At 39.2% G+C, this 27052-nt stretch overlaps 1 protein-coding gene across 3 annotated transcripts in view; it reads right to left on the bottom strand.

The window, feature by feature from the left end:
• Window positions 1–27052, bottom strand: part of PIK3CA (phosphatidylinositol-4,5-bisphosphate 3-kinase catalytic subunit alpha) — a 37377-nt gene that overhangs the window by 4278 nt on the left and 6047 nt on the right. The window contains exons 2-20 of one of the 3 annotated variants that reach the window (XM_050977852.1): window positions 17488–17669; window positions 16073–16486; window positions 14363–14572; window positions 13487–13737; window positions 11332–11577; window positions 10432–10517; window positions 8802–8907; window positions 7645–7797; window positions 7406–7540; window positions 5672–5796; window positions 5225–5306; window positions 4613–4777; window positions 3955–4058; window positions 3076–3247; window positions 2639–2745; window positions 2006–2127; window positions 1396–1474; window positions 418–588; window positions 80–197 (exon numbers count right to left, since the gene is read on the bottom strand). In XM_050977852.1, the coding sequence (XP_050833809.1) occupies window positions 80–197; window positions 418–588; window positions 1396–1474; window positions 2006–2127; window positions 2639–2745; window positions 3076–3247; window positions 3955–4058; window positions 4613–4777; window positions 5225–5306; window positions 5672–5796; window positions 7406–7540; window positions 7645–7797; window positions 8802–8907; window positions 10432–10517; window positions 11332–11577; window positions 13487–13737; window positions 14363–14572; window positions 16073–16424 (2784 nt within the window). In that variant the 5' untranslated portion in view covers window positions 16425–16486; window positions 17488–17669. Of the gene's footprint in view, window positions 1–79; window positions 198–417; window positions 589–1395; window positions 1475–2005; window positions 2128–2638; window positions 2746–3075; window positions 3248–3954; window positions 4059–4612; window positions 4778–5224; window positions 5307–5671; window positions 5797–7405; window positions 7541–7644; window positions 7798–8801; window positions 8908–10431; window positions 10518–11331; window positions 11578–13486; window positions 13738–14362; window positions 14573–16072; window positions 16487–17487; window positions 17670–21142; window positions 21401–27052 lie in introns of those variants that run through there. The other 2 variants (XM_050977853.1, XM_030227357.2) reach the window with 2 other exon arrangements.

Raw genomic sequence — 27052 nt, 5'->3', positions numbered from 1 at the left:
CCAATAGATTTTTTTTTCCAAAACAAACTGATACCAAAGTGAGGATGACCTTAGTATGAATTTAGAAAACATCTCTTACCTGTCCATCATCTTTGACCATGATGTTACTGTTGTGGCGATCACCAATGCCCAGGATAAAGGTGGCAACACAGTAGCCAGCACAAGAACGTGTAAACAGGTCAATAGCTGCATCATACCTATTCCAACAAAAAAGGAGACACTTTCCTCAGATATTCCAATAACACAGAAGTGTGTTTTTCTTTTGCAAAAGAGCAAACAGGGACAGGTAAAAAAGAAAACAAAACTAGACGGACATAATTATGGACATAATCTCCCACTTGATGAACTTTTGTTATCTTGAAGTTTCCATCAAAAAGAAGCATATGGGCAAGAAAAACAGGTGACAGGGAATCTCACATGTCTCCTTTGTTCTTGTCCTTGAGCCACTGGTGCAATGTATGGCTGTTGAACTGCAGGGCTCCTTTTAAGCCTCCTTTACACTGGATCTGCATGATGGTGTGAGAGCTCCTGACCACCTCGATGAGTCCCACACAGTCACCGATCGACAAACAACCATAGGGCAACATCCTGGAAGACAAAGGTTCATTGTTTTGTTGGGGGTTTTTTTTCTTCCTTTATAGAGGATGTATTTCTGCAGATTCCTCTATCTGACTACTCTTGAAGACAGGGGGAACTGTAACCATTCTGCAAACCATTCTTGGACAAATGCTTAATTCTGCCACTCAGTACTGAAGACAAAACTGTGACCCATGAGGGATACAAACCGACAGGTCCTTCTGTCTAGATAAGGAAATGAAAACTGGGGGTTACTAGACAGTGCACAGGCAGCTCCTCTGTGTACCACACAGCAAACACAAATTTGAAGTTGTAACTTATCTAGAACAGTTTTCCAGAAGCAGAACAGTTTATCCTGAATGCCCTGCAGAAGCTGCTGCATCACAGTCTGGAGGTGGAGAAGCTCACACAGACTGGGCAATATCTACTGTGCGGACTGAAGTGAAGATACCAACTACAAAGAGTCATTGCTCAGCAGGGCTGAGGGTTTGGCACCTTGTTCAAAGCCAAACCTACAGACACAATCACTTGGCCACAGTGTGGCTACTGTGCCTTGGCTCTTGTATCCATTCCTTGTACGTAGCTCACGCAGACCCACTTGAATGAAAATTAATTATTTTTCAAATATGATCTTCTGTTTATAAAATCCAGTAGTTTAGTTAAACAAAAAAAAATTAAATGTTGCTCTAACATGCACAAAAATGTCTATTTTTAGCATTTAATTGAATAGCCTTGGGAAAACAGAAGCAATCTCTGGGAACTAACCAATGCCAAAACCTTCAGGATCAGCATTACTTGGGAATGACCTCTAATGCTTACCGAAGATCAAGACCCTGATTTTGCCAGATGTTTTCCATAATTCGAATTATCTGAAGTGTCAGCATGTCCTGACGCAAGTCTGAAATAGTCAAATACATTAAATTTGCAAATTTTGTAACACCAGAATCTTTGGTTAGATCTTACTTTCCTTTTCCCCCCAAAACTATGCCTAAATACATCTAAAGGTAATAAGGTTTGCATAGTTTTGTGCAGATTTTGTTCCCTCAGTAGAGAAAAGCAAGTTTTAAATAGTAAAAAATTAATATAAACTTGTGGTGGTGATTTAAAAAACATAAACTGAATCTAGGACAATGGAATCACAGTTTACACATCGGTAATATCTTGAAGAAATTTACAATTAAAAAGAACAAATATTAAACAGTATTGTGTTCCACCTTGACAGACTGACCATCCTAAAACATTTAAAAGTTGTACTTGTCTGAGATAAATACACATCTGTCTATACTTAATTTTTCTGGAAAAGAAAATAGCTTTGCTCAGCTGATTTTTTTTTAAACATATGTATTTATAGGCTCATAAAAAACACTAAGTAAAAGGTTAGGAAAATAAACAGGTATGTAGCTTTTGAATTACACTTATCTTTCCTTACCATCTCCATTTTTAAATATTATCTCATTGTTCTGAAATAACAATTCAGACATAATATCTGGGTTTTCCCAGTTCAACCACAGCGGCCTTTTTGCAGATGACATTATCCTGCACTCCTCAAGCCTAAAAGAGATAAGATTTCTATGAAATAGGCATAATTTGATTCTTATACCATATTTCTCATAATACCGCTAAGTTCTCCCTGTTTTGGTCAAACTCTGAACCAGCACCAAATTAAAGATGCAAAGATAACTGACAATCCACCATTCTCACTTTCAGACTCAAACTTAAATTAGTCAGTGCTACATTAACCATTTGCCAAGACCAAGAGTTGTGTTGTAAGGGAATATTGTGAATACTCCTTCATATATGAGCAATATGAGCTCTTGACAACAGAAAAAAGGACTGAAGTACCTTAAAGGAACAACTGAAGGTCATGTTGTTTCCTTGTTTGTTAAACCATTGGATTGAAATGACTCCACTCTTTATGGATTACTCTGCTACAAAATCTATTCAGTGGACTTTGAAAATACTGACATTTACTATCTTAACAGTCAACCTCAACACTGTTATTGTTACCCTTACTAAACATTTACTGAAGCATCTAGACAAACTTCAAAACTGGATACAATACCGAAGGTTTCCCAGTTGATGGGCAGGATTAAGAGGAGAGATAAAACCTTGCAAGGCATCCATGAAATCTGGCCGTCTCATTTGTTCAACAAGAAACTTCATCTGTACCTGATAAATAAGCACATTCAGGTCTTGAGAACACTATTTTCATGTAAATGAAGGTATCAGATTTTAGCTTTGATTTTCAAGCATGGTTTTGCACAGTTCTAATATAAGTACAGCTCAGCTACATATTACACAAATTGAAACCTTTAACTTTAGTTCTATTGCCTTGAGAGCTAGACAATGGCATTGCACAGGAAATACTACAGCTCCCCAGGAGACATAGCACCTACTGAAATTAGCATTAACACTTTCCTCATTGATCAAATAGAACAGTTCTAAGTAATTCCTGTGACTCAACAGCAGCAGTTTGGAGATAAGGACAGCTTTTGATACCTTCTGGGTCTCATCCTTTTTTTCCTGCTTGAGAATATCTGTGAGGTTAATCAACTTCTCCATAGCCTCCACCTGCCTGCTCAGGTGCTTCAGGTACATTCCACATGCTCGACAGTAGGACTCCAGAAGTAAACCAAACCTCTGACTGACAGTTTTGTTGTGCATTTCAGACCTATACAGGGAGGAAGAACAGTTACAGCTTAGAGACAACACCACTTGGAGGTACCAAAAATGAAGTTGTACTTGTGACATCTTCATAGAGTCCTAAAATACATCCCCTCAAACAATCCCCTCCCTTATCCTTGATGACACTAAGGCAAGTAGAAAACTGAGAGTACAGCAAAGATGCCTTGCTTCTATTTCTGGTCTGATTACACCAGCTTAGAACAGAACTTTTAGGTGACCTCTAGCTACAACCCAATATGTTGCAGATTGAGCTATCAAGCTCTATAAGAAACCTTTAATAAAGAAGCAAGAAAAAAGTTTTTACTTGTCTTTTTCAAAGCGTTACCTCGTTGAATTGGGTGGTTTTCTTTAGGTCTCATATATTTGTAAAGTTTTCTGGAAAAATTCATGTGGCATCAGGCAGATAACAATATGGGAAGCTTTCAGCAGTCTCAGACTACTTTGTTTTCAGAAAAAATATCAGTAGATAAAAAGAAGTACAAATCCAAGTACTACTAAATAGCTTTTGAAAATGCAAGGCATGATTTCTGTCACCGAACTACTTATTCCAACTCTTAACTAAAACACCCCAAGGTTTATTTAAAGTGGTAATATTTTTCTAAGAAAGGACATTTAGTATGTCAAACTTTTAGAAGAACTAATTGTTTAAGCTAACAGGAAGCCCACCACCCCTCAACATGACACAAAGCTTACTTTAAATGCCAAAAGAAGAAGTGTCCTATCCTTTGATTGGTCAGTGCCTTCTTGAGCAAAAATCTCACAAGCTGATTATCTAAATACTGCTCATATTTCAGAACCTAGTTAAGGATAAAGAGAAAATTTTAGAACATCAGATGCAGTTATTATTTCTATAAACAATATACAGATCAAAGGCAGTTAAATAAAAAGCCATCTATGTTGTACATTATTTTTCTGGAATGACTGATCTTGGTATTAATATTTGCATGTGTTAGGCTTTGAACAATATATGCCAACTGTTCGCTGGCTGCCTCTATTTCAGGAACTTACCATCTGACGCTTGCTTTGCTGTTACCAAATATTTTAGCCTCAACTTGCTCAAAATTTTGAGAAGATGCTTCTGCTCATCCTTTCCCATATGTTAGGACAGCTGAAATAGCTGCCTGCTCCAGTTGGTGGAACAGTTTTGCATCTCTGCAGAATGCTGGCATTTAGTACCAACAAGCAAAACCACAGCACTAGAGAAAAAATAACCTTTCATCTCCTCCTAAATAATCTGCAAAGCAAACATGATGACCTCTTTTTCACAACAACTTAACTTTTGCTGTGTTTCGAGCCTCTGTGATTATTGGACATACACAAGACAACAAACACGCCAAAATATGCTCAGTACCTGTACCAGCTGGATTAGGTACTGAGACAGTTTGTCATCTGTCAGGGACTTCTCCAGACACCGAACTGCAAAAGCTCGCACCATGGGGTCTGGGTAATTGCAGTCCAGCAGCTCCATGGCCTGCTCTGGCTTGATTGAGGGCCAGTCCTTTACCAAGCAGTACATCTGTGGGCAAGAACAAGCACGTCACACCTTTGCCCTGGTCAGGAAGAAGCTGTAACACGCAGCCATTAGAAGGCATTGTCAGACACAACTACATCTGAGCAGAAGCTGTTTAATTGCTGGTCCTCAATCAACAGTCTGGTATTAGTTGCCAGTTGACTTTGTTGTTTTAGCCACTCTAAAAAGAATGAAAACAAAACCTCACATTTAACTGTAATTGACAAGTTGGCAACATCAGAGGGATTTGAGTAATGCCAGCAAGAGGAAATCTTAAGACCAGACTGAGCTAAAGAACAAGAACTATGGCACCTATCAATCACAGTGGCAACTCCAACTATTCATTCAATGTATCATGCACACATAATATGCTTTTAACTTCCAGAAGTTTTCTTTAAAATAGCATTTTAAAGCTTCTTCAAAATCTATCACTTCTTCAGTGCTTCAGATTACCTGGGCTACTTCATCTCTAGAATTCCACTTGACAGACAAAAGTAATTTGGGTAGAATTTCTGGAGTATTCACACAATAGTGTCTGCAAAAAAGGAAAAAGAAAAGTTGCATGTACTAAACAACACTTTTGCTTTCATAACCATCAACTATGTCCCCACAGCTTTGCACCTTTTTCTTCCTCTGCCAGCAAGGTGCTCCCAGGATCCATTCATGCAGGTAAAACTGCAGTAATAAGGAAAAGGGGAGCTCATTCTACAACTTACTTTTCTCCACAGGATTATAACCAAACCACACAATGCAGAACGCTTTACAAGCCTCGTCTAAAACACCAACTCCACAGCACGGAAAAAAGGGAGCAAAACCCACGACAAATTTGGAATGAATGAGGTGAAGTTGGATTATTGCCAAGCAGGTTTTTTCTTTGGTTTGGTTTTTGATTTGCAATACCTGTGTCTCCAGAGGAAGTCCTTCTCTTGCTCAGTGATTTCAGACAAGGGGTCTCGGGTACAAATGGCTCGCAGTTGCTCCTTGTCACTCTCTGTTAATTCACTATCCCGAGCTATTCTGTTACTCTGCAGAGACAGCGGCACTTTAGCCCTCCACACAACTCCTTCTATTGCCAAACCACACACATGAAATACAGTATTTGAACACACAGCAATCACTACAGTCTGGGTCATGCAATACTATCTTGCTGTATCCACTTGTTATAACTGAGAGCTCAAAATTTAGAAAGATGAAAGACCTTTGATCTCTACAACCGCTTTTAGTCACTGCTGGCACAAGAAGAGGCACATTTCAACTCAATCAGCTGTGTGGAGAAATAGCAGCAGTTGGCATCTGATGAATGACACAATGCAGCACAAAGTGAGACTGGTCATTTCTGACCCCAGCCTGTGATTGCTGAGGGTTGTTGAAAGGAGTGAAAAGGATTTGGAACTGAAAAAGCAGAACATGGGGGATGATAAAAGGTAAATTAGGGGCAGAATGCTGTAGGAATGCCTGAGTAACAGGAAAATGGAAAATATTAAATCACAATTAGTGTAAGACATTCCCAAAGAGCACAGAAAACAGAACTGCTACAAACAGAAATTAGCTATGTTGTCAGTGAAGTGAATTTATCCTCCTCACCATTTTTTTTCTGTGCCAGATGAAACAAAACAATGAGCTGGAGTACAGAAGCCCAGGTAAGAGGCTGGGGAATGTTATTTACCAAGAAGACAACTGTACTTAAGCATTTATTAAAACCCTGCTCAGACACAGCATAAGCAGCAGAGATGCTGCTCTATGATGGACATCTTGCTGAGTATCAAGAGAAATCCAATGCCCACAGCTTTGTTCAGGATACCCTGGGACAGGACTGCTGCAAACACCCCCAGAATTCCCACTCTGGAAGCTCTTGCCCCCTCTGTGCTCTACAGCACAGCCCAACTCCCACCACAGAGCTCTTCACACAGAGCACGGAGCTCCCTGAGCAAACCCAGGGCTTTGAACCAGCCTCCAGAAGAAAATGTAAAACACACCAAACAATTTCACAGCCTTGGCTTTAAATAAAGAGCATTTTTAGCTTTACTGCTTTTCTGTTTTTACTTCTTTTCATCATCCAAAAAAGTGCTTTGAAGAAAGGTCCAAACCTCACCAAAAAGCCAATTGTAATGCACAAGTTCTGTTTGTGGAAAAAGTGAAATAAAGGACTACACCCATGTGTATGTCCATCAATTCCCTTAAAATTCCCTTTGCTTGTGGTCATAACCACCCCATAAAGCAGACAGGAAAGAGTTCTAAGCACCTTTGGGTTACACAGGGAAGTTTAACTATAAACATGAAACTGCAACACAGAAAAACAGTATAATTGAAGGAGAATTTCAACTTTTAAAAAGTTAAACTAAGTAGTTTAACAACCAAATTAGTGCTACAAAAATGTCAAAAACACAGTAAACCAGTTTCTCTTTGGAGTGTTTTGGTTGGTCAGTGAAGCATTAGGTCACTTTACTGGTAATATAAAGAAAAGAGAATATACTGCTCATTTTACCAAACACAACAAAAATTTGATTTTATGATTTTACAATAAATGAGGATGTAAAAAAAAGACGTTTTGTTACTGATACACTGAGTAAAATAAAGTAGTAAATAATCCTTTCATATTTGAATAGCTAATCCTGGAGGGGGAGTTTGCCTTACCTGCCCTGCATAGCTGTAGTTGAATCCCAGTTCCCGTGAAATTGTCCAGTTTGCATGCTCTTCAATCACTGTCATATCTGGAAACTTTACAGGGTTGCTAAACCAATCAAATTCCAGCTCTAAGCATGGAGTTTCCTAGTTCAAGGGAATTCAAATTAGTTTTTCTGCTGAATGAGGGCAACCAGAATAAAGCATATTTTGAAAATGCACTCTTAAGGGGGAAGCTGGCATGCAAATACCTTATTTGGATTTGATCCAGTAACACCAATAGGATTCAACAAATCCTCCAGCCCATGAGGTACTGCCCAAAGATTCAAAGCCATTTTCCCAGATACCAGAGTGTCTGTGTAATCGAACATGTTTATATTTCCCCAAGCCAATGGACAGTGCTCCTTAAAGAGATTAAAATATGATTTTTTTTCAGTGTCATCTATGGATTATTGCAGAGCGAGTCAGGAGAAATAACTATTTCACCCCAGATCAAGTTGTTACATTCCCAGATTAGCAGAAAGCAAGTTGTGGAGGAATGGCTGTCATAGCAGTCCTTTAACAAAATGATGCTAAAACAATTGTAAACACATGCACATATCTTCCTCACACCAGACTAAGCCAGGGTGATGAAAAATGTTTTTCTGACAAAAAGATTTTGACCAAGTCCTGTAGTGACAGAACAAGGGGCAGCAGTTTTAAACTTGAGGCCAATATTTTTAGACTGGACAAAAGAAATATGGTTTTCTATGATAAGGGTAGCCAGACCCTGGCAGAGGTTGCCCAGAGAAGCTGTGGCTGCCCCATTCCTGGAAGTGTTCAAGACCAGGTTGGATGGGGCTTGGACCAACCTGGGCTAGTGGAAAGGGAGTGGAATTGGATGATCTTTAAGGATCCCTTCTAACCCAAATAATTCTGCAAGGTTTACAGACCTGCAGACCTTGTAGACAAACACCCTCAAACCCAAAATGTAACGATGCTGCTGGCTAAAAATTAAATGTTGCATGTAGATTATTAAAAATCACTATTTGAGATCCAGCATTAAATGCTAAAGGAGTACAAAATTTCTTTACTTGAAAATTCAACTCTAAAGGTACAAATACTGTCCTTTAAAAATAAATAGGTTTGAAAATTAATTTTAAAAGCACTTCCACTTCAAAACACTAGCACTGGTCTTCGTGTCTGGCAATGCAGTACAGGTATGATTTACAGTGCTGAACTGATAAGCTTTTTTCTGTGTTGTTTAATTTCCAAACACAAAAAGAAAAAAGAAAATAACATCCCTATTTAAATCAAATTCAAATCAAACATTGCACTCATTGCCAGGCCAGCATTCACCAGCTATCTTCCCAGACCTGATTTCAGCAGCAGTGGCTCATTAGTGCAACAAAGCCACGAGGTGTTTTACCTCCTTGGCACCCTTGCGGCCTTTGACAGAGCAGATGGACAGGCAGAGCCGAGCAGCACGAGGGAGATCAGGAATGTACATGTCATACAGCAGCCACTCGTTCCACCTGCAGGTCCAAAAGGCAGAATGAAACCAGCTTCAAGGAGACATCATCACTCCACCAAAAGGCATTTGGTATATCCCTAAACTGTGTATTTGCATACAGAGTACACTTTCTTACTGAAAAAGGGTCTCCACATATGCATTTCACCACATTCACTGCTTTTGGGAATGGAAGTTTCCCCAATAGCTTTCTAGCCCCAACACTGTTTAAAAAGCCATGTTAGGTTCAATTCCTGCAACCTAAAGATAATGGATTTGCATATGTGCTACACTGATGTAAGGTTTAGCTTGTCAAACAGTTTTCCCTTCAGGAGAAAAAGTCAACAGGGAAAAAGAGCTTTCAAAACCAAACTAAACCTCAACTGTTGGAACATAAAAAGATATCTGCAAGATGGGGAAACCAAAATCATGGAAATCCAAAGCAAGAATCCCAAGTCAAATGTTTTTCTATTTATTATAGTAATAATAGCACAGATTGGTTCTACAGGAATAGTTTGATTTTGTTTTCATTAACTTCTCTAAGCAGAATTCATCTCTCAGTTGGTAGAACTGTGCTTTTGAAGAGGAACTTCTGATCCAGTTTCTTCCCCTAAGCAGATTGTCATACAGAATTTTCTCAGTTGAAAGAGCAAGCAGCTTCCAAGGACAGCTTTAATTTTTCAATGCATCTGTAGCTAATGAAAGCAATTTTACAAAGAAATAACTGTGAAAGCCCTTCTCTAAGAATAAAGAAATTGGCAGATAAACTTTAATTCACTTTTCTTATGTGTTCATTTCATATAATACTGATCTGTGTGATCATATCTATGATTTTAAGGCATAACCTTCACCACCTTTCCAAGATTTTATCTCTAAAATAGTTGAAATTATCAGCTCAAGTACAGCAGTATTTGAGGCAACTCAGGAAGAGAGCATATTTTTCACCAATTATGTATATTATTAGTCCTTTAATTATAAAACCTAATCATATTCATAGAAAATGTACAGATAAAAATAAGTTTCAAAAATTATTATTAAAGACACAAAGTCACAAAAAGCAAGCAAAAAATTACTTCTGCACATATACTTTGCATCTAATCTTAGGAGATGCTGAAATTTCACACCTCTTCATTAGTTACAGTTATGAGAACAGGTGGCTAAAAGATGACCCTAATATTTATATATGCTCATATAAAACTTCTTTTTGCACTTTTAAGTTCAGGTGAATAATTTTTTCCAGGTAATACTGATGGTTTGTCAAACATCCTGAAAATATATTCTATACTGTACTATTATGTGCAAGACAAAATGCTTGTGTTTGAATTAAATTAATTTTATATATATATATATATATATATATATATATATATATATATATATATATATATATATATATATATGGTTATGTAATATTTTTTTTACAAAATTAAGGTAAAAGATTCCCAGTAAGGAGCTCTACCTGAGCAATGCCTAAGTCAAGCCTTCAGTGCTATCATTTATGATGCCCTGAGAGTCAGGTTCTCTACAGTCACTCAGGTATTCATCTTACCTGGGATTAGAACAAGGTACCCTCTGAGTATTCACATTGTCACACAAAGGCTCCCCTCCATGGTAGATACCTGTCCTAACATAGATCTGAAAACAACATCCATATTAGTCTTTGAAATGTTACTGTAAACAAATGTTTTCATTGCAGTCAACACATACCATGATTACAACACATTATCCTTTCGTTTTCAGTAACAAAACAAAAACAAAACTGAAAACCAAACTGCTCCACCACTCCCCAAATTAATTCATGCTCTGTTGGGTGTACAGCAGAGTTTATAAGCATATCCATCTAGAAAAAGTGTTTTGGTCCTTCTCCTCATTAATTGCAAAACTAGTTCTTAAAAAACACAGTACCAAACTTGAAAAGAACACTAAAAAAAACACCCCTGGAATTTACTCTCCATTCTTCCTGTGCCAAGGTATTGTGAAAGGAATTCCAAAGAAAGAGAGCCTGGGTTGTAGGTGTCTTCAATGGAATTGAACACTACACCTGCTTTTTGCCCCCTATTACCCCACACCTTTATTTCCATAAATGAAGACAGCATGCCCTCATCAAAAGCACTATCAGTTCCTGCAATACATTCTTAAACATAATTGCTTAGAAGACAGATTTCTTTTTCTATCCATTACAATCTCTGCTGAAGTGCTACGCAAACTGACTCCTGCTCCAACCAGGCAGAATATTTAGCTAATTACCACAACTCACATTTTTTAAGCAGTACAGAAAAGTTTCCAGATGCTAAAACATGGGTGTGCTGTTTAGAATGAAATATTTCAATTGAAGTAAAAAAGTGATATAATTTTTTAACGTGCTAAATAACAATTCTTTTCCAATGTCAAAACAAAACACTCGGGAGGGAAACCACGAGCTGCTGCAAAGCCACAGGTGATGCCATACCTTGTCTATGTCTCTGATGTTCACATTTACATAGGTAGCACAGAGGATCCTTATTCTGAGAGCACTGTTGATAGTCCAGAGGGATTTGGTGGTGGCCTCTCCGTTCATGTAGGGCGTGGCGGTGGAGATGCGCCGGGAGTAGGAGGGCATGGTGAAGGTGTCCAGGGGCAGCTGCGTGTACAGGCTCTCCTTGGCCATCAGCATCAGGTTGGGCATGCGGCCAAGCATGATGCAGCTCCTGATGTACTGCAAGGAAACAACCAAAGTGGGTCACCACATTTTCTGAAAAATCCTCTTTGCCCAGGATTTTCTCCTGGGGAGATGAGAAGCCTCAGAGAGGAATGAAAACAATAATTATCCGATTGCTGCTCCTGTGTTTGCTGCTTTGGAATGTGGCTTGGACATTGTTTACCAACAGGTGAATGTTTAATTGGTTCCATGTGAATTGTTTTAACTTAATGACCAGTCACAGTCAGCTGTGTCACACTCTCTGAGTCAGAAAGTAGAGTGGTATAATTTTTTATTATTATTCTTGTTCAGCCTTCTGATGTATATTTTTCTTTAATATAATATCATAAATGAATAAATCAGCCTTCTGAGAACATGGAGTCAAATTCTCATCTCTCACCTCGTCCTGAGGACCCTCACCAACACCACAAAAGTGCTGGGTCTTTTCAAAGCCTACACTCTTGGCAATGGAAACCTACAAAGATACTTGGGGAGGCAGGAAAGTGAAAGAGCTTATCATGTCCTGCATGCACACTCTGCACAGTGATAGCAGGTACAGCATCCAGCAGTTTGGACACGTTGCTGGGTAGGGTCACACAGCCACACCTCATGGCTCTGAGATGTGAACATCTACAACAATGGAAGGCTGGACTGGAGAGAGAGATGGGAGCTGAAAAAAATCACCAGCCAGGTTCCTTGTAGAGCTCCTCAGCCCCAGCACAGTGCAGCACAGAGCAGATGGATTTGAGCTGCTCCTGGAAGCAATTGAGCTGTTCTGGAACAGCAGGGGCTGTACCAGCCTGCAGTGCAGCAGAGGTGCCTGATTGTGCCGGTCCCAGGCAGGGAGCACAAGGAAAGCAGTAGACACGCTCATTTTTGGCTCAAGTGTGCTCATTACCTTACTGATCCTGACACACTTCACCTGTCCATTCAGGTCTGAGTGCTGAGAGCATTTTGTCTGGCAACACTACCACAAAACACAGTGTGTTAGGACAGGTCCAGCCTGGAGTTAATGAGCAGGCTCTGCTGGGGCACAGCAAAGGCAGACCAGATGCTTCTGAAGAAGCCATGCTAGATCAAATAGGTCTGGTGTTTGATCTTCTGATGACTCTGCAACATTATTCATGTATGCCTGCACTTGTTCCCCAGCTCCCAGAGTACAGAGATGCTTTTCCCATTATTCAGGATACCCCACCCCTCCTTCTCTCCTCCACTGCTCTGAAGATCAGATTGTCAACCATCTTAGCAGAAGGAATGGGAGCAGTTTATTACAATACATTCCTCCAAGAGGAAGCAGCAGCAGCCTGTCAGGAAATCCACAGGGTAACGTGTGCTCCAGAGAGAGCTGTTCAGATGCTCCTCTGCCCCATGTTCTCTCACACTCCCTGTACTAACAAACACAGTGAAGGACAGACAGACACAAGGAAGACTCAGCAATGATTTCTGTAGTGCTGGACATCTACATTTTTTATCTTATTAAAGTAACGATAAAGCTGTAACAGGAAAACAGTTTGCTCTTTTACCACCCCTTTAGGACAGGATTTAAAGTAGTAATGGTTGTTTCATAATTTACAATGTGATCAAATTTCCTGTTTTATTACATCAGCACCATTCAAATATAGCTCATCTCCTGCCATTAGAAATCTAGGATATTTCTGAAAGTACCTACCTTTGATTTAGCCATAACATTAGAGGAAAACATTAAAGAAGAAAAATTATATGAGTGACACAAATTCTAATTAAAACTACTTTTCTCCCCCCTCTCTCTTCTGAAGCACGTGGATTAGCGCCAATTTGTGCACACACTGTCACTTCCTATGTTTTGGATTAATATAATGAAAAAGCCAGACCTAATACTGATCATTTTTCTCCCCACAAATTTGAATTATTTTGGTGTAGTTCAAAAGAAAATCTTTATCTTACCCACCTTATATTGGCTCAGTGGACATTTTTCTAGCAAGTATTCATCACAGCCACAGACTTTTAAAATATATTTGCCCTGGTACTCCAAGACACAAAGTTTCAGTTGTTCAGATGACAGCAACATACTTCGAGTTTTCTTCCTAATTGCTTCAGCAATAACTTGCTCAGGCACACAGTCATGATTGATTTTTAAGGTGTACTTCTGCTTATCATTGTTTGGTGAGACTATTACCCAAATCACCACTATAATTTGCCCTGGAATAAATATAAAATAATGTCAGGCCTATAATTTTCAATGCAGTTTCCAAAGAAAAAGCACAAACCCAAAATAACCCCCAAACCAAACAACTCCCATGCCTCCCCAACACAAAGATTTGCTTTCAGTATTAAAAGAAGATGTAAACAAGATTCATTGCCCAAACTTAGAGTGGGTTTATAATTTCTGCAAGGAACTAGATGGATTAAGTTTATTTTTGACTCTAGAAGAAATTGAAACTTTTAGCCAGCCCTGAGGTTAAGAATATTTTTATTAATTACTGACTATTTGGCCATCAAGAAAACAGCAGTAACTCTTTCATATTTGAGGACTGCAGAATAACTCAGTGATTCAGCATCATTTAATTCCAGATATCTGAATGCCATAGAAAACTGCAAAGCCAACAAGCTGTTCCCACCCACTAAAAAAAGTCACCACTATTTACTGAGTTATATTTTAAGATTCAGTTAGAATAGCACATATTTAAATATCCTTTTGAAGGTAGAGTCCATCAAGAAGATTATTCTGAACAACTTAAGGTGCAAGATATCAAGTCAACAGCTGTACTCTTTGATTTCAAACACTGAAAATATATGATGTTCCTGCTGTAAATACTGCCCTTACCTTTGTCTAGTTTGTTGTATATGTGCTTGGGGAGTTCAGCTGAGGACTCTACATTTGGAGGATAGACATAGAGTGCTCTGCTGTGTGGGGCGTTGGCATCTCGCAGATCCACGGCTTCTTTACACACGTTCAGAATGTTTCTCCTGAAGTCCTGTACTTCTGGATCCTTGACCATGTCAAACTCACAGACAGGCATGCCAATAGCAAAACCTACAGCATTGGAGCAGCATGAGGATGTCATTGTAACTGACAAGTAGAGCTCAATATTTCTTCAATCAGTCACAAAAAAAGCCAACATAAAGCAAAACACAGCCTAAAATATGTGCCAGCTTCTACATGCATTTGTAATTGTTTTATATCATTCAAGAACTACACAGTTCTAAAGTTAAGGGCACTCAGCAGACACAGAAAAGGTTAGAAAACAGGTGTACATTCCCTAAAGATCCTGGAAGCCTTAAATCACTGCTCTCACAGCCAACATTCCTCCTGGAGGAAAAGGACCAGGACTCAACTTCCTTTGAAGTCAGCACAGAGTTTCCTAAGGGACCAGAGGAGCTGTGAAATTTGATTTTTTCTCAAACCCTGGCAGGATTATTGGTAGCTATTAGGACTTAATCAACTTTGCTTACACTGGAATGACAACTATTATTTTTTAATGACCAACATTATTCAAGAACTGCAATGAGCACTCCACAAGACACTGAACTTAAGCTCTTTGACACAGATCCATATAATAACAGTGCATTTCTTTCAGGTGCTTCAGATGTAACTCCATTTACTTTAATGGGATTACTTGGATAAATCATCATTGATGCATGAGTGTTCAAATGGAAACTTTCAATTGTCGTGTTGCATAGTTACCTAACTACTGCTCTCCCCAAGTTCTGAACACGTTGAGCTTTACAAAACAGAAGCAATTTACTTATTATGCATTCGTCACAATTAAGTCATTTAACAATTAGCAGTACCTCAGAACAAGTATTTCCAGTTGGCAAGTCTCTACCACTGCAGTACACATTTGTTAGCAATGAAACAGGAGTGGGTATGTTTGTACTGCCTCAATTTAATTCTTAACCAAGATGTTGGAACAAATGCCAGATTCCCTGTGCTTCCACAATGGACCATGGAAAATCATAAGCTACTCCAGAGATGATTCAAAACATCAACTTGTCTTGCCTTTGCATCTCCAACCCCAGGTGTTTTTTCCCCTCCTTTCCCTATGGTCTTTTCTCAGAAGGAGGAAGAAGAAAGGTGAAAAAACCTAATTTCTGAAATTTGATTTTCAAGCAAGCTAGAGCAATATTAAAATCTGTGTCCACAAAATTGGTTTAAGATTTGTAGTTAAATCTAGAATTTACAATTCTGTAAACTCCAAACTAAATTGACTTCCCAAATAACAGGACAGGTGTTGCTCTGTAATAATATGAAATCCTGCTAAAAAATTATGAGCAAAAAGATACCCTCTAACCCACAGGCAACTACAAATACTCTTTACAAAGCCATGGTGAATGAAACAGATCAGAAAACAGGAGTTCACCTCACTGATTATAAATATTGGCTTTACTATGATCAGCATCTTTGGACATTTGATGCAACAACTGGCAGGCCTGAAACATGACAGATACAGGCGACAAACACGACCCATTTCGGTTTTTATATTCTGAAGAGGAGAATCAGTTAAACAATGTTTTTTAAAAAAGAACATCTCACCTATTTCTCTATTAAGAATCTTTTCTTCTCTGTTACCTACTGGTTCAATAACCTTTAGGAAGGGCTGAAACAGTCGCAGGTCACAAAGTCTCCGTGTTTCATCGAAAAACTCTTCTCTCTCTGCTTCCTGGGTAACACTTACAAAAATGTAAGAAGATTCATCTTGAAGGAGCTGATAGAGAGGGTACTTCCTTGCTTCTTTAAAGAGTTCATGTTTAATAGTCAGTAAGGTGGCCTCACGGAGGCATTCTAGAGTCACTATCATTCCATTTGGGAGGAGACACTCCACCAGGATCCTGGGGGGCATCAAGTGGATGCCCCATAGTTCACCAGATGATGGCCGTGGAGGCATTTTTAAGTCTTGGGGTAACTTTGTACTTCAAGCTCTTCAAGCAGTGATTCGTATGTGTAAACCTGAGTGAAAATCAGAAATTCAAATGTCAACATTTAAAATATAAGCATCACTCAGAATTTCAGATAAAATGGTGCAAATGCCACTTACAACTGTAGATGAATATTCAGGGCTGTTTTTTACATTCATAAAAAAGACTTGATAAAAATAAGATTAAGAACTTGTATTTGAATCTAAATTTCTACTCAAACAAAACAGTTAATAGAATCAAGCTAGTTTGGAAAAATGCTAATATACATACAGTCTTAAGAATAGAGGATTTTTTAAATCTGAACTTTTAATTCATTAATAGAACATTTCAATAGAGGGATGAAAACACCCAATACTCAAATTATTGTAGAAATTTTTAACAAAATCTCAAGCCAAGTTCTCCACAGTTTTAATTTGGAAAGTGAAGCATTTATTATAATTTGGATGATACAAACCATCAGCTCTTTTCAGTTTAGCTAAACCAAGGCTTCCACATTTAAAAATGGTTTTTTCTCATCTCAAACCTCTAAATATTCAACGAACAGTTACATTATAGTTATAAATATTTACTGAAAGCTCTAACTTGATTTTAAGAATCCATGTACACACAAGACTTGGCCATAGCTGTTTCAGATCAGTATAAGCTATTTACACCAACAACAAACCCTTTTTTCCATTAATGAGACAGAAGAATTGAGCCTCACTAGCACTTTGTAGTTGGGCTTGTTTTATTTAGTGCCAATGCCCCGTTCCAGTTCTCTCTGGCAGCTGTGTGAATGTCCCTGCCAAGCCAAAGGAAAGGAGGGGAACATGTGTGACCCTCTATCTGTGCTGCTCAGGCCCATCTTAGAGCAGAGGAAATGAGTATGAGAAAGAGAGAAAATGAGAATGGGGCACAGTATGAGAAAACCAGAGTCTGGACAGAGCAGAGATGTTTCATAGCCCAGTGGGTGAGGGGAGACACCAAAAAGAGAGAAGAACAACCCAGCAGGCACACAGCAATAATTCACCAATAAACACTCCTAATCCCTACCTATTTTTAATTTCCTTAACCAGAGGCAATACTTGAGTATGTGCAAAAGAAATCCAGTTTGTTCAGAATGTTTTCACTGCTGGCATCCTGCGACAAGACTTGTTGTTTGCAACTCATTGTTACAAAATATTTGGTCTTCTTTACTGGAATCCTGATACTTTCCCACAGCATCCTAGATTTTTCTGTAATGAAACAGAGTTGCTTATCTGTGCATTGATTGCTCTTAATTTTGGGTAGATCCATTACAGAATCATAGAATGTTAAGGGCTGGAAGGGACCCTAAAGAGCATCTCACTCCAACTCCCCTGCCATGTGCAGGGACATTTCCACTATCCCACGTTGCTCCAAGCCCTATGCAACCTGGCCTTGGACACTTCAGGGATGGGGCAGCCACAGCTTCTCTGGGCACCCTGTGCCCAGGCTTGACTGTGAGCAAGGGCCTCACCTTGCTCACAGTCAAGCCTAACATTTACCTAGCCTAAATATACCTTCATTCAGTTTGTACCCTTTACTCCTTGTCTTATCACTACAGTCACAAACCCTCTTAGGACTGCCCCTGCATCTCAGTTTTCTTATCAACAGAAAAGAAGGGAAACCCACAAGCCAACAGCTTCACATGTCTTCTGTTGGAGCAACTTCCTGAAAGCTCTCACTGTGGAAAAGCAATGGTTACATTGCTTGTCCTTTGCTCAGCAAATTTTAAAAATATGTATTTATAAAATACATATTTCTACATATATTAATTAAATTATGTACATATAAAATTCATCTGTAACATTTTATATATAAGTAAAGAAAAAGTGATCTGCCCTGCTTCATTAGGATTTCTTTTCCAAAAGGTTTTCTTCCAAGTACATCCAGTACCTGCTCTTACCACACTTCAGTTCTTACAAAGAAACATCAGAATGAAAATGATGTTTTCCCAAATCCACTGCTTCCTAAGCAACTCTGAGTAGCAATAGGGTTGTCTTTTTTAATCCCTCCTTTGTAGTTGCAGTTTGGGCTTTTAAAAATATCCACAAAAGTACTGAAGTGCCACTGCAGATTTAGAAAAACGCTTTTCCACTACCACCTCATGCATATTTAGAAATGCTTTGCAACTGACTTCTTTTTAAGAAAAAGCTTAAAGAAGCTGTTTTATTTCCCCCATTATTGTGACAGCCTCAGCGAGCGGATGCTGAAATGGAAAGCTCCCAGCACACACAGTGTATTTACAGAGACAGAATTGGGAAGCTTACCAATTACAAAACATTACCAGTGAACCCAAATAACACCATTCAGAGTAACTCAGAGGGCTCCAAAACGCTGATAACTATCCTCAGCCCGCAGATAAAATGAAATACACAAGTTGAATGGCATCTTTTTGATCAGGCAAAGCATGAACAAGATTCCCTCCCCATATCATTGAATCACATGCCTATTTACATTTCTTAACTGCAAACACAGGCAGAAGCACATCACTGTTATGGCACAAACCAGCACAAAGCCCCCAAACAAACAAGAATATGCAGTCATATGAGCTTTCCTGTCCACACACACACAATGATAGTACAGATGGACACAACCAAATTAAATATTCACAACACAGACTCAGCTTGTACCAGCAGCCTTTTAATTTCAGTTCCACCATCCTGCTGAGGCTCTTCTGAACCATGAGAGCCCATTTTCACCCAGCCCAAGGCGTGTGTTCTCGCTCCTCACCCTGCTGGCACTGGGGCTCCCTGAGCCAACTGGTCACAGGTCAGATGGATGGCAGAGGCAGAGAACAACTCACTTTCCCTTTCTTGTGCTGCCTTCTGTTGCTTTAGCTCCTTCCTGAGATCCCCATGGAGTCAGCCTAATGCAGGTCTGCACTGGGGGGCTGCCTGACTGCAGCAGGGCTGGCCAAGAGCAGCTGCAAGGATGGTGCCTCTTGCCACTGCAAGCTTTCCTCCCTCCCTACCAGCAACAAAGAAACAGAGGCAGGAGTGGGGGACACACATACATCACAAATGGAAATCCTTTTAGCCAAGCATCTCTACAAAATAAACATCAGTGTTGGCTTCCTTAAAGAATTCAAACCTGAAATGACAACTCAGTACCTTTTCTTTAAAAACGTGTAAATGGTCCAAATGTGACATCCCAAAGTCTACAATTTTTAGCGCAACTGCACCAAGGCAGCAGCTATTGCTTCAAGCTGGGATTCAGACATGTGCTGGAATGGTGCATGCAGTCACTGTGTGCACATTCATTCCACTTGCACATGTAAGCACGCCTCCAGGGTTTGGATTTGGAAAGCAAGAATGTAAACAGAAACAGTTTTCAAGTATAGCTGGCAGCTTGTGTTTCTGTGTACACTTTAAAATCTGGAAGACTGCCTGGAATAAATAGAATCAATTATGTTCTTCGACAGTAAAAGGACTGTAATTTTAAGGGAATTCTAGAGAGATGGTATTTAAATCAAACTTCAAATGAACACTTCATCACACCTGCAATCCCTGACCTTCCTAAAGCATCTTAAACATTTTTCTCCTGCCAAAAGCTTTGGGACATCTGGACTAGCACAAAACAATCTCTAGTTTTGAGATTCCACTCAAAAAGAATAAACATACAGGAGGGAAGACAGCAGGAAGATAAACATGCCTTCCATAATACTTGCTTCCAGATACACTTAGCATATGAATGCCAATTTATATAGCCTATTTTCTTATAGGTTATATAAATAATATAATCTGATATAGATGGTATAGTTCCTTATTAAGAATATGATATTCCATGTTTAGAAAATTTGGTTTCAGTAAACGATGACAGTTTTATCACTTCACAGACACAGTCTCCATGTCATGGGGACAATCTAGGGGAAAAATATTGTTGTTCAGTTTAGCAGACATAGCCTGTCATCAGCACAAGTACCTACAGTTACTTCTGAGGCTCTGCAAGAAATCCTTCCCTCTCTAAAGTACCAACTAGCAAGAAATGTAACAAGCATACAAGAGAGCAAGAAGTGCACTGTGCTGTAATATTGTATTGAAGTATAAAGTATGGGATGCTCATGCAAAGAGGTACACACATCCCAGTGACTGAACACTAAACAATCTGTACTGCTGCACACATCAGGCAGTGTTTCAAAACCCATTCAAAAGGACAGACTGAACACTCGATATAATTTTATCAGCCCACAGCTGAAGTTGAATGAGTCATTCAGCAAACTGTTACACTTTAATTGAAGTCCATTAGTTTCTCCAGTCACAAGACAAATCCCATTACACTGTTTGTATAGACAGGATGTAGCAATATTTTATAGTATTTTGTGGCATTTTTGGTATCAGAGAGCTGCTCATTAGGATCTGTGTCTGGATTTGATTTCTTTTCCAGGCAGAAGTTTCCTTTAGACTCCTAGCACTGCCTTCTATTCATTTAACATTCCAACAATTTATGATCCTGATTTACTGTGCCCTCATCTGTAGGTTAAATGATTTTCCTGATTCTCTATCACACTGACAGAAGTATCAATTACAGGTATGACCCCAAATAAGCTTTTATAATGTACTGTGGAATCCTCAAAACAGAAGCTGTGAGTTTGTGCAAATAAAAGGGTTCCTGGAACAAGAACAACACTTTTCAGAATGCAAGGGACATTCCAACCTTTCTAAATGCCAAAATGTTTTATTCTCACCATCAGACAGATCAGGCACTCTAAAACATGAAGAGAACTGGTCAGAGTTGTCTGCCTAATTTTGCTGCTGTCCAAACCTGCTGTGTGGTGACAGTAAGACTGCCCCAGACTAGGTATTTTCAGTACTGTCCTTTTGTTCCTGCTGTCTGCCAAGCTGGCACTCTTCCAGAATCCAGGAAGACGAGTACAAAGATGTCTGAAACTGTCCTCCATGAAAGCATTATTATACACAGATTTAACTGGTAAAAATCCTGCTCCTGTTTCAGAAGAGAAACCAGCAGGCTGTGGCACTGCAGGCGTGTCTGATTCATACGTATTGCTGTCGTCCTTGTTTCCCAGAAAACGTGCAGATACCCGGAACTCCTTATCTGATCACAAACAGCAGCCCAGAGGAAGCAAACAGCAGGATTTAACACTGTCAAAAACATCTTAGCATTTAATTTCCTTCTGAAACAGACAAGTAATTCCAAACACTACCCTACCAATTTTATTTGTAGTTACCTATTTCTTCCACCCTTCAAAACCAGTGCTGAGTACATTTGCCTTATTCTAAACTGAGCTAAAGACCCCTAAAATTATTGGCAACATCTTTAGAATAATAGCACTGCTGAAATATTGGATCTTTTTTTCCTGTGAATGCAAAAGCTCACTAGAAATTAGTGAAAAGCAATTTCAGTTTAGTTAGATATGAGAATATGGGGTGGCTACGTTTCAGAGCTGTTCTCTTTAAAGTTATCTTACATCCAGATCTTTCTTCAGAATACAATATTCTCCTAGTGACTCTCAGATACTATGAATAAAATTAATGGTGAAGTCATTCTGAAAAAAAGAACTCACTACAAAGTATTTCCCAAGAGGAACTATGTGTGCTATGTTGCTGCAGGATCAAACAGCTGAAACAAATCCAAGATGATCAGTTTAAAAATATTTACTATTGCTGGAGTATTTTTTTCCCCTCCAAGTGAACCAAAAGACCTTTGTGAATTCTTATTCTGCAATCCCCTTGCTCGCCCTCCCCCATCCATGCAGACACAGTGTTTATAGCTTCCCTCACTGTCTGGGAGCCATGAAAACCGGATCACGAGAAAGAAGCATTTTCAAGTTGCTGGTGACCTCCAGAACTCCCACTAGGACTGTTCCTTCTCCCTAGGGATCCCATGACATACCAAAGGCAGAATATCTGTCCTAGAACATTTTCTTCCAGCTAAAGGCAGAACTTTTTCTCTTTGTTAAACAAAGAAAAGCCTGGAATTAAATTTTCCTTCTTAGTCCAAAATCATTCAGTAATTCCATCCCTAGTTCCACCTCAAAGGACAGGATTTTGTTATTTATAGAGGACTAGTAGTCATAAAGCACAACAAAGAATTAGAAAAGCAACATATCATCTATTTACACTTCTCATATCTGCTTACTCATTATTTCAGCAATTAGCTTGGCTTGCTGTGTAGCAGGACAAGAATTACCTTTCCACCTGGCTCTGTGCTGCTCCTCCCCATTAGGCTGTGAGCTCTGAAGGTCAGTGAGCAGCACCCAAATTCTTTCAAGCTGTTTAAATCAAAAGCTTTAAAGTTTGCCAACAAAATCAGAGCAACATGCCATTTTGTACCCATAGAAATAAGGTTTTCCTTTCACTACATATTTTTTTTAATACTTCATTTCATATGGCTGAAAAACATTGTTTTATGTGAACATCAGGAAGAACACAAAGCCAAAGCACACCACAAAAGCTTACTCTGCTCTTGCTGCAAATATTAATGGTTTCAATGTCAGCTTTCATATGCAGTTCTGCTTTTGGAAATTAGTGCCAGATGATGTAAACAAAAGCTTAATGAAACCAGGTTTGAAAAGTAACAAATGCTGGTTATACAACTAAAAAAAAAAAATCCACCTTAAATAATGCTGTTTACTTTTCTTTCCATGTTTCTTCCCATCCTCCCACCTTCCTGGGATATTTGGAATGCAGACAGTAAACAGGATCTTTAAAAACAGGAAGTGCTGGCACACAGACAAGGAACCAGAGCAGAGTTAATCCAGGTGTTCTGTGCTCCAGTCTAGTCTGAACCTCCACCCAACATAAGCAGCTGTGTAGCAGACCTGTAATTCAGACCCCGGGCATTTCCCAGGGTTGTTCTCCCCAGATTTGTCACCTTGGCTTTTAGAAGTAACTGCTGCAGCACAATGAACCTCCAGTTGCACTGAGGAAGAGGAAAGATTTCCTCTCCCAACTGTCCCTACCCAGAAAGGCAGGGAAAGAACTGCAATAAAACCCCGGAGGTACTGCAGATCTCATACAGTTACACTTACCTCTCTAACACAAGCAACGGTGTCAGCAGTGTTCAATTATTAATCTACATTCATCTTTACACAGAGTAGTCACCCTGTGAGCCCCTTCTTTACTAAGAAGCAGCTGAAAAAGACATCAGACTCAGCCTGACAGTATCTTGTTTACTTCCCATGTAACATTTTTTAGGATGCAGTCTGGCAGCAACTTTAAATTGAGATTGCTGTTGTGTTTCTGCTGTACTAAGTTACTCCAGACCCTGACTGAGTAAAACCAGAGAAGCTTTTGCAGTGGCAGTGGATAGCACCATTCTTGCATCTTTACAGATTTTTAATAGTAAGCCTAGAACACTGAACTGGAAACAAGTTTCAGTTCTGTAATCCAAATATAAATTAGCTTTCCATTTATGCTATCTTTACAGACTTCTGCAGCCAAATAGTACTTAACAGGAGCATGGGTTTAGTCTGCATGGACTTACTGAATTCACTTAGCAGAAATCATTATCTTTTATTTACTGGCAAACAAAGGATAGCACGCAACTTCATTTTTGTTAGAGGATTTGTAAGGAACCACATGCCTCAGCAAAAGCCATGGAAGTAGGTTGTTTTATTTTTCTCTTTGTTTAAACTCCTCGACTGAAAAACTAAAACAATGCTTTCTCCACTGAGCTACTCCTTAGCTCCCTTTTCAAAACCATTTGTTGAGTGAAGGAAGTCTGTGGCAGAGTTAACACAAAGGCACAGCCACTGTAATGAAAAAACTCAATTCTGCAGCTAAATACACTTGTCCTATAAACAGCTGAAACTCATACAGTTCTTAGCAGGTTATCCTATAAAAGACACATGGAATAAGACAGCAGCAAACAAATCCAGTTATGTGCAAACCCTGCCCTGTGGAAGATGCTGTCTACTTCCACACAAGCTACAATGACAACAGGAAAATACCACAGGTTTTCAAGGGTCAGTCACAAATGAAGTCCTACTCCCTATCACTTGTTTGTGATACAGTCAGTGGTGATTAACTAAATATTTATTTGGCAGTAAATGATAACTCTGCTGTGAGGTAAACAGCAACAGTTTTCCATAAAATATTTTCAACGGACCAAGATTGTCCTGCCTACCCCCCACACCAAGTGGGTATAATATTCATCTGCAAAGAATCTGGCAACACTAATTGCTCCCATTAGGCTCCATCTCCCTAAAGGTCACAGATCACATCACTGTATTGCATCTAAGCACATAGGAAAACTGGGCCTAATAAGTGAAACAATACTGTGAGACTAAATTCCTGATTTTGTAAAGTTACCCGACTGCTTCATGTAAGTTACAAAGAGAACAAAGTTTCTCTGAAACCTCTAGGAGTGTTTATTCTCATTGTAGCTGTTGACTCTGGTTGAACAGCACTTTTCTCTACATTTACAGGTTGGATACCACAGTTGTGATGCTCAAGACATCAATACACTTGCATTTGTGTTCAACAAGTGCAAACAAGTGTGACTGTGTGTCAGTAGGCCCTGCATGCTCCAGCCTGAAGCACAAAACCAGCTCTGGTAAACTGGGACATGGTTCTTTACCATCCTTAACCAAATGGCTATCACTCCTGTACATGACTGTTAGAAGCCTCTGTTATGATTTGATGTTAAAGTTCCCTGCACAAGTTAGGCTGCAAATGAGATCAAATGCCTGTTCAACAATATCAACATTATTGTGCCACATGAAATGTATAAGGGAAAGAGGAGAGAGAGAGTGCAAGCAGGAGAGAGAGAGTCACCACTACCACCCATCCTGTGGTGTCCCCTTGGTCTCCAGTGCCCTGGGCTTCTTCACCGTGGTGGCAGAATCCCTCGTGGCTCGCTCCCAGTCAATTTTTAACCCTCACTAGCATGAGAAGCTTGAGTGATTTTTGGCTCCTCATTAGCATGAGAGTGGGTGTGAGAGTGGGTGTGGTCTCACCATTGCACATGGTCAGGTCTTATTTTGGTGGTCATTTAGGGTCTGCTCTGCAGGTCATACAAGGCAAACATCCCCCAAAACCAAGTGTCCTCTTTGAGACCCCACTCCTTGGCTTGTGCAGTTACCCACTTATTCTATAATACACCCCAACAAAGCACTGCTGTGAAAAGCATTGCCCTTGGTCAGAACTGAAACTTCATTTTTGTGGCTCATGCAGAGGCAGCTCTGTTGTTTCTGCAACAAGTTTCACCACTGAGCAAGTGTTTAAGGCAGATACTGGAAATGTTATTACCCCTTTCCTTACAGCATCTGCTTTGCAAACCATGTTGTGCAACACAAGCATAGTAAGCATGAGGCTACTGAGACATGAAGCTGTGTGCTGTGCATCCCTGTTTCCTCTACTTCAAGCTGTAACCCAAATTGTTTCTCTAACAAGGTCAGCATACCAGCCGTTTGGGGTTGATGCATAAGAAAAAAATGGCTAGTGTTTGTCTAAATAGATAATGTTTGTAGTGAACATGAACTTCCAAAGAAGTGACACAAGCTCATCGGTATTTAAGCAGTGACTATCAGCCACTCTCTGCAGAAGTTTAAGGATTTCCTAGCTTCCCAGTTTAGAAAGTCACTTTCATATCCAGATTAAATGGTTTGAGACAAAGGCACATGCAGCCTACTACTACAATCAGAGCTCTGTAAGAAGGATATATTAAATTGAAAGGCCTTCATTTTAAAAAAGCAAAAAAAATATGGTAGTAATCAGTCACCGCTGTAGAGAGAGTTTTACACATTTACACAAAAAAGGAAGTATTTTTTTAAATATATGGATGGTTCTTTGGAAATATTTCATTAGTGTTTTCGTAGGTGTGTATATTAAAAAACACTGAAATCAGTTTTCAGCCTGGTGAATTTAACTGTGGAATAGAACAGAAGATCACAAAAGTTTTGGATTTAATTTCCATCCATTAAAAAAACAGCAATTAGGGAAGCGTATCTATCTTGCAAAGCATCTTTTTTGTTGTTTACATAAATCCCTGCTCATGTACCAGGATAACAAGAGACTGGAATCTATAATCATGGTTACACTTCTCATATCACCCTGCAGCTGTTTGTGATACTGCACTATCTGCTGAGATACAATGAAAGCCTGGAAAAGAGGTGATGAAAGGAGACCTGAAGAGCTGGATTACAAAGCACTTTGACAATATATTTAAGAAGAGTTTCCATAGTCAGGAATAGGTTTTGCTATCCTTTTCTTCATGTATAAACTCTGCCATTTTATTGCCTGTTGGCTTCTGTTTTCATCTTTATCTCTTGGTGGCAGTTTTTGCCATCACTCCCAAACTGTCAAAACATTCCAAGCTGGAGCTATCTGAGATCAAGGTAGTGCTGCTGAACAGTGATAACAGCATCAGTGCTTTATCCTCCATTTCAGGGAAGCTGAAGAGGAAGGCAAGTTATTAGAATTTTAGATGTTCAACCTTGGTTGAACACGAGCACAAGAGTTAATATCTACCTTCTCAAATAAAATGTTAAAATCAATTTAAGCCCTTTCTTTTAACTAGCAATCTCTTATCCAAAACTTCTCATGTAACTGTATAAGTTTATCCTCTCCAATTACAGCATTACAATTTCGTTTATTACCATCTTACATTAAAATACAAAGGCAATTTATCACAA

This window comes from Serinus canaria, chromosome 9, assembly GCF_022539315.1.
Source record: "Serinus canaria isolate serCan28SL12 chromosome 9, serCan2020, whole genome shotgun sequence".
In the NCBI taxonomy this organism is placed as follows: domain Eukaryota; kingdom Metazoa; phylum Chordata; class Aves; order Passeriformes; family Fringillidae; genus Serinus; species Serinus canaria.
The sequence above is the reverse complement of the archived record's forward strand: the minus strand, read 5'-3'. Positions and strand labels throughout refer to the sequence as shown.